Raw genomic sequence first — 8920 nt, forward strand, 5'->3', positions numbered from 1 at the left:
TAAGGTGATGTATTGATATGTTTTTAGCAGATTCTGATAGTTTCTATTTTTGATGTTCACTTCTTCCTATTTAGTCTCTAACCAGAATGAAATATGTTGAATTGAGAAAGCATGTTTGTCCCGGTATTAGAGTTTCTGGTATCAATTATTTTCTATTTCAATGAAAGGAATTAGTATATGATAAATTTTCAATTGTCCAAAGTAGTATGTTAATGAAACTGAAGCTTGCAAAATTTCATCCACTTGTGAATTCTTTTCCCTTTTTGATGATGTTGTGTGTTAAATTTATTGGATAAACTTTTTAGGAAATGAACAATTCTTTTTAGATTTTATGAAATTTTAGCATAGCCTTGATGATTTTGAGAAAGGAAAGGTATAGATTTAGAGTGAAAGCATTAAAATATAACTTTTGAAAGCTGGTGAAGAAAAGTTACATAGTTTTTTGATATATTAAATGAACAAAGAAAAAGGTATAATTAAAATTTATATGCATATTTAAAGAGATCAATTTTTTTGAAGTTCATCTCTCTCTCTTTCATATTTCTAAAAAAATAAAAATACCGTTTCACTTTTATGGGCAATTATATAAAATCATTCTCTGACAAACAAAAAGTACACAAGTGATGAAAAGTTAAAGAAAAGATAAAACTAAATACATAATAAAATCTAATGTATTTAGATTATAAAATAACTAAATATCTTTAATATTAAAGCATTAAAAAAATTACTTCATAAATCGATAAGGTATTTTACAATTACCGTTCGCGGATCAATTCACTAGTACTACTATAATAAAGGGAAAATTTATGGCTTCTAAGAGTGAAGACAATACTTTATTTGAGTAAATGTGGACCTACAAAAATAATTAAAATATATAAATTAAAGTATTTAAAAGAATTTAAAGCAAACAGAAAATTGGCACCGCAAATGATTTGGTAATTGAATTAGTACTAAAACACCTTGGGATCCTCGACCCTAAGCCGTAGCGAATATAACACGAGTTCATTTTGGCAAATAAAAGTACAAAATCATAGACGAATAGCTATATCTCGGTGGTATTTGATTGAAATTAAATATGAAAAGCAAGAACTATACTCATAAATACATCTTTATTTAATTATTGGTGTAATATTTTTATATAAAACATAACTTAAGATATAAAAAAGAAAAGACAAGGCCAATGATTATTGAAACTTACATAGCATGAATTTATTCACTATAGCTTTGTTTTAACTATTCACAAAAGTTCAAGGCATTTCCTCGTTATCTTGGAACTTCTCTTCGTTCTGCTTGGTCCACACAAAGTTATTCTTGAATTCATTGTTATTTGTTGCGAATTCTCTTGTATTTTCATAGGGCTCTTTGGCATATTTCTCAGTGTTGACACCATAAAAGTATTTTCCATTTTCAAAGAATCCCTCGTTGAAGTACCCCTCGTTATTGTTGTTAGTACTGCCACCATTATGGTACTCCTTATTGTTGTTGTTGTTGTAGTAAGTGCTACCCCTATTGTGATACTCTTCGTTGTTATTGTTGTTGCTGCTAGTACTGCCACCATTGTAATACTCCTTATTATTGTTGCTATAGTAAGTATTACCCCCATTATGATACTCCTCGTTGTTGTTGTAGTAGTTGTTGTTAGTACTGCCACCATTGAAGTATCCCTCGTTGTTGTTGTTAGTATTGCCACCATTGTAGTACTCCTTGTTGTAGTTATTGTTGTAGTAAGTGCTACCTATATTGTGATACTCCTCCTTGTTATTATTGTTGTTGCTAGTACTGCCACCATTGTAGTACTCCTTGTTATTGTTATTATAGTAAGTGTTACCCCCATTGTGATACTCATTGTTGTTGTTGTTGTTAGTACTGCCACCATAAAAGTACTCCTCGTTGTTGTTATTGTTAGTACTGCCACCATTGTTGTACTCCTTGTTGTAGTTGTTGTAGTAAGTGCTCCCTATATTGTGATACTCCTTGTTGTTATTGTTGTTGTTGCTAGTAGTGCCACCATTGTAGTACTCATTGTTATTGTTGTTATAGTAAGTGTTATCCCCCTTGTGATACTCCTCGTTGTTGTTGTTGTTGTTAGTACTGCCACCATTGAAGTACCCCTCGTTGTTGTTATTAGTACTACCACCATTGAAGTATCCCTCGTTGTTGTAATTAGTACTGCCGCCATTGTAGTACTCCTTGTTGTTGTTGTTGTAGTAGTAAGTACTATCCCTATTGTGATACTGGTCGTTATTTTTGTTGTTATTGCTAATACTACCACCATTGTAGTACTCCTTGTTATTGTTGTTATAGTAAGTTTTACCCTCATTGTGATACTCATCGTTGTTGTTGTTAGTACTACCGCCATTGAAGTACCCCTCGTTGTTGTTAGTACTGCCACCATTGTAGTACTCTTTGTTGTTGTAGTAAGTGCTCTCCTCATGGTGATACTCCTCATTGTCGTCGTTGTTGTTGTTAGTACTACCAGTATTCTTGTACTTTTCATCATTATTGTTGTTATTTTCGTCGTTCTTTTTGACTGTGACATAGGCCACATGGTCATAATTTTTGGAAAGGTATTTGCTATTGTGAATATTATTAGTTAAGGTGGGGGTGGGGTTGATTTCTTTGTAGGGTTTTTCTACATCATTAGTAGTGGTGGTTGAAGGTGGAAGTTGACCAGACTCATGACCATATAGGCCATAGCCGTTATTTTCATTTGTAGGCAAGAAGTGTGGTTCTTGTTCTTTGTTGGGAATAACTACTTGTGTCTTTTTTTCAGCATTATTGTTGCTGGGAATTTTATTAAAGAATTGGCTTTCTCTTGCATGGATTTGCAATGAAGAAATGAGGGTAAGAAGGAGAAAGATGAAGGAGAAGTGCTTGGTAAAGGCAGTCATGACAGAAAGAAAAAAGAAATAAATTTGTATAGGATCTTAGTGCAGTGAACTTGCTATGATTGTTGCTTTATATAGAGATCATTTCTCGCTTTTAAGTGTGCAATATTTGAGTGTTTGAATTCTATATTTTAAATTATTTTGAACTCTACTTCTCTTTCTTTTTGTACTGATTAGGTGCAAATGGGGACATGTAAAATTAAGGAAAATAGTGGTCCTTGTGCACTAAAGCACATAGTACAGTACAAAAAGTACTAATTTTCGAGTTTAACATTTATGCACTGATAATATAAAAATTCTATTTTAAATTAATTAAAAGGTAATACAAAATGGCTATATGTAATAAGTAAAATTAGAAATAAAAATACTAAAGTAAATAATTTTTTATAGCATATAGATTAAATTACACATGTAAAGGTTACATCACATCAGGAGATATAAACGCTTACTTCATTTCTTGTTTATAGATTATAGATAGTATACACTTTCTTTAGTTTTTATTATAGTTTTCTACTTTAGTAAAAGAAAGAGAGAAACAAATGGAAAAGGAAAGGAAGGGAGAAGATGAACAAAAATAGAAAATGTGATTATGCCTGAATTTCGGAAGAGTGTGGGGAGGGAAAAAGAAACTTCCATAATAGGGACATTGAAAATTATGACATTTGAGGAGTAAAAAAAATCAAACATTACGTGTCCATCTCTTATATTATCTACTATAAAATGCATACTTAAGATCTAAACTTTTCCTTTTCTTGTATGTTTGATTAATCCTCTTCATCTTTCTACTCAATCTCGATTTGTATGCTCATTTGGTTTCTGTCTATTTTTCCCGCTTCAAGTTTCAAAGTTATTTCGTTCAACTTCTTCTAATCTTGTGACTGATAATATTGATTTTGATCTTTGACATAGAAAATTTGAGAAAATGATCAAAATAGTCCTTAATGTATTGGAGATTTGTCAAAATTCTATTAAATTTAACCCTCTATCAACGTGAAAAACTAATCCTCTGCTTATGTCACGATCCGGAATTTCCACCGTCGGGACCATGATGGTGTCTAACATTTCACTTGCTAGGCAAACCAATGTTAGAATAATTTATCCTTTTTAACATTTAAAATTAATTAATGAAGAAGAATAGATTCAACTGCAATAATCCAAAATATAAATGCGGAAGCTTAAACTGTAAAACATCTTCTACAAATCTCTGAATCTGGTGTCATAAGTGTACGAGCTACTAGAGTAATACATGCAGGGTCAGAAATAAATACAAAGCTGTCTAAATGAAAATACACAGTTAAATAGAAAGGGGAAGGGGACTCCAGGAGCTGCGAGCGCTGAGTAGTCGTACCTCAAGTCTCCGCAACTATCCGATTCGAGCATGCTAATAATCGCCGCTGGGATGGACTCCAAAATCTGCATAAGAAGTGCAGAGTATAATATAAGTACAACCGACCCCATGTACTCTGCAAGTGCCAAACCAAACCTCGACGAAGTAGTGACTAGGCTAAGACGGGTCACTTATACTACAACCTATACGCAATATATAATAATGACAGAAAATAGAAATATGGGACAGGGTAAAGTAGTCAACAAAAAATAATAACCACAGCCTCAAGAAATAAACCAGTGTCGCCTAGAATTATCAATCCTTAACAGTTCAACTAAAAATACCGGCAACCAACACAGCTCAAGAAATGGAAACATATAGGTTATTTCAACCTGATCCCACCAGACAACACAAAATCCTCCCTTATTTCACCGTAATAATATCAACAATAGTAATGATATATAGATATTGCGGCGCGCAACCCGATCCCACCATATATCAATATCAGTATCATAATTCATCCTTATTTCACCATATCAATCCACCCTTATTCTACCTGTTGCGACGTGCAACCCGATCCCACCGTATAGTACGAATTCAACCTTATTCTACCATATCAATCATCCCTTATTACATCTGCTACGGCGTGCATCCCGATCCTACCATATTAGTACAAAACACTCAATGTGCACAGTCAAATCAACAGTTCAACCATAAAACCCTTACGATCAATAATACCAAACTAAACCAAGAAGGAAGCCTTGTACAATACAAAAATCTACACAAGTAATACTACACAGCGAGACCAATCCAGTAATTGACAATTAGAAGGTGTGAGCAAGTCAATTTAAGCAAATAGTAGAGAAAAAAACTATGAAAAGAGCTAACATCATTAACAGGAGAAGATATTGACTAGCAGGTAGCAGTTAAACATGGAAGACAATTAAAACATATAACAGTTAAGATAGGAAAGGAAATAATTAAGGGAAAGCGGGAAATTCAGGGAAACAGATAATTCGGTGGCGTATAAGCACTCGTCACCTCGAATATACGCCGCTCACATGAGATTCACATAGCACATATTCCAAGGGTTCTTAGTTCCCTCAAGTCAAGGTTAGACACAATACTTACCTCACTTCGCAGCCAACTCAAAGCTCTACCGGGACCTTTCCCCTAGAATCTGCCTCCATACTACTCGTATCTAGCCACAATTAATTCAATAATATCAAATATTGCTAAAGGAATCAACTAAAATGCATAAATTTAGATTTTCCAAACTTTCCCCCAAAAAGTCAAAAATCGATCCCGGACCCGCTTGGTCAAAATCCGAGGTTTGGACCAAAATTCATTTACCCATTCACCCCTGAGACCGATTATGTAATTTGTTTCTAAATCTGACCTAAATTTGAGGTCTAAATTCTAATTTTACAAAAATCCCTAATTCTACCCAAACGCTCAATTTCCACCATGAAAATCCTAGATTTTATGTTGCAAACTCATGAAATGTAATGGGTAATTGAAAGAAAGTAGGTTAGAATTACTTACCAACAAATCGGGAAAGAAAATCTCTTAGGAAAATCGCCTCTAGGCCATCTAGTTTTGAAATTTTGAAAGAATGGCAAAAATCCCGTAATTGGGATTGTTTTATCACTGGGCGTTAGTGTTTATCGCGTTCGCTTGAACACTGACAAGTTCGCGAATAGCAGGGCCTAAGTGACCTATGCGACGCGAGAAACTGTACGCGTTCCCGAAGGTCTAGCCCCCCCGACCTTTGTGTTCGTGAGACTGGGCTCACGTTCGTGTAGAGTTACCTCAACTCCCCCTTCCCAGACTGACTAAAGCTACGCGTTCGCGTATGACTTGTCGCTTTCGCGTATAGCATACCCTCCAATGCTCCACGTTCGTGAATATAGTCTCGCGTTCGCGTAGTATAAAATCCTCCCCCAACTCAGATCCCCTTCGCGATTGCGAGAATGGCTTTGCGATCGCGAAGCACAACGTACCAGATGGCAGTTGAAGCACAAAAACCAGATTTTTCTAAGTTCAATTCACTCCGTAGCCTATTCGAAATTCATCCGAGCCCTCGGGGCTCCAAACCTAACATGCACACCAGTCCTAAAACATTCACTCCGTAGCCTATACGAACTTGCTCGCGTGATCAAATCTCCAAAATAACACCTAAAACTACGAATCATACACCAAATCAAATGAAATTTTCAAGAAAATTTTAAAACTTCTATTTTCACAACTGAGCGTCCGAATCACGTCAAACCAATTCCTTTTTTCACAAAATTTTACAGACAAGTCATAAATATAATAATGGGCCTGTATCGGGCTCCGAAATCAAAATACGGACCCGGTATCAACAAGACCAAACATCAGTCAATTCTTAAAATCATTAAACTTTCAAACTTTTAAATTTTCATCAAAAATCCATATCTCGAGTTAGCGACCTTGAAATTTGATTTCGTGCCTACGCCCAGGTCTCAAATTATGATAGGGACCCATCGGGACTGTCAAAGCATGGATCCGAGTCTGTTTACTCAAAACGTTGACCGAAGTCAGCTCAAATTAAATTTTTAAGGTAAAATTCTTATTTTTATCAGTTTTAACATATAAGACTTCCGAAAAAATATCCGAACCTCGCATGCAAATTGAGAACGGCTAAAATAAGGTTTTTAAGGCTTTAAAACATAGAATTTTGTTCTAAAACATAAGATGACCTATCAGGACATCACATTCTCCACCTCTAAAACAACTGTTTATCCTCAAACGGACATAGAAAAGTACCTGGGCTAGTGAAAAGGTTTGAATATCTACTCCACATATCCGACTCGGACTCCCAAGTAGCTAGCTCGGCGGGCTGACCTCTCCACTGCACTCGAACTGAAAGATAACTCTTTGACCTCAACTGACGAACCTGTCAGGCTAGAATAGCCACCGACTCCTCCTCATAAGTCCAATCCTTGTCCAACTGGACAGAGCTGAAATCTAACACATGAGACGGATCACCATGGTACTTTCGGAGCATGGACACATGGAATACCGGATGAACTGCGACAAACTAGGTGGCAATACGATCTTGTAAGCCACCTCAACCACTCTCTGAAGAATCTCAAAAGGTCCGATGTACCTAGGTCTTAACTTTCCCCTTCTTTCCAAAGCTCATTACACCCTTCATGGGTGATACCCGAAGCAACATTCTCTCTCCGACCATGAATGCAACATCACAAACTCTACGGTCTACATAAATCTTCTGTCTGGACTGAGTTGTGCAAAGTCTATCCTGAATAATCTTAACCTTATCCAAGGCATCTTGTATCAAATCTGTACCCAATAACCGAGCATCTCCCGGCTTGGACCATCCAACTGGCGATCGGCACTGCCTACCAAATAATGCCTCATAAGGAGCCATCTGAATGCTTGGCTGGTAACTGTAGTTGTAGGTAAACTCCGCAAGTGGAAAGAACTGATCCCAAGAGCCTCTGAAGTCTATAACACAAGTGCAAAACATATCCTCCAATATCTGAATAGTGCGTTCGGACTGTCCGTTCGTCTAAGGATGAAATGCTGTGCTCAACTCAACCTACGTACCCAACTTACGCTGTACTGCCCTCCATAAATGCGAGGTGAACTGTGTACCTCGATCAGAGATGATAGACACGGGCAAACCATGAAGACAAACGATCTCACGGATATAAATCTTTGCCAACCGCTCTGAAGAATAGGTAACTGCCACAAGAATGAAATGCACTGACTTGGTCAGCCTATCCACAATAGCCCAAACTGCATCGAACTTCCTCTAAGTCTGTGGGAGTCCAACAACAAAATCCATAGTGATACTCTTCCACTTCCACTCAGGAATCTCTAGCTTCTGAAGCATACCACCAGGTCTCTAATGCTCATACTTTATTTGCTGACAATTTAGACACCGAGCTACATATGCAACTATATCCTTCTTCATCTTCCTCCACCAATAATGCTGCCACAAGTCCTGATACATCTTGGCGACACCCGGATGAATAAAATACCAGGAATTGTGGGCCTCCTCTAGAATCAACTCACGAAGTCCATACACATTAGGCCCACAAACACGACCCTGCATCCTCAAAATTCTATCATCTCCAACAGAAACCTGCTTGGCTTCACCGTGCTGCACTGTGTCCCTAAGGACAAGGAAATGAGGGTCATCATACTATCGCTCCCTGATGTGCTCAAACAAAGAAGACCAAATGACTGTACAAGCTAGAACACGAATGGGCTCAGAAACATCCAACCTCACAAACTGATTAACCAAAGCCTGAACATCTAATGCAAGCGGTCTCTCACCAACTGGAATGTACGCAAGGCTGCCCATACTTACTGACTTCCTACTCAAGGCATCGGCCACCACATTGGCCTTCCCGGGATGATACAAGATGGTGATATCATAGTCTTTCAATACTTCCAACCACATCCTATGCCTCAAATTGAGCTCCTTTTGCTTGAACAAATACTATAAACTCCGATGATCAGTGAATACCTCACACGATACACCGTAAAGATAATGCCTCCAAATCATCAGCGCATGAACAATGGCTACAAACTCTAAGTCATGAACAGGGTAATTCTTCTTGCCAACCTTCAGTTTCTATGACGCATATGCAATCACCTTGCCGCCCTATATCAATACTGCACCAATTCCAATACGAGATGCATCACAATA

At 37.0% G+C, this 8920-nt stretch overlaps 1 protein-coding gene across 1 annotated transcript; it reads right to left on the reverse strand.

The window, feature by feature from the left end:
* Window positions 1–1187: 1187 nt before the first annotated feature.
* LOC104223180 (uncharacterized) lies at window positions 1188–2909 on the reverse strand. The gene has a single exon (XM_009774554.2). It carries the CDS (start codon window positions 2889–2891, stop codon window positions 1248–1250), a length of 1644 nt encoding a protein of 547 aa, XP_009772856.1. The 5' UTR covers window positions 2892–2909; the 3' UTR covers window positions 1188–1247.
* Window positions 2910–8920: the final 6011 nt, after the last annotated feature.

The sequence above is a fragment of the Nicotiana sylvestris genome, chromosome 9 (assembly GCF_000393655.2).
Source record: "Nicotiana sylvestris chromosome 9, ASM39365v2, whole genome shotgun sequence".
NCBI lineage: Eukaryota > Viridiplantae > Streptophyta > Magnoliopsida > Solanales > Solanaceae > Nicotiana > Nicotiana sylvestris.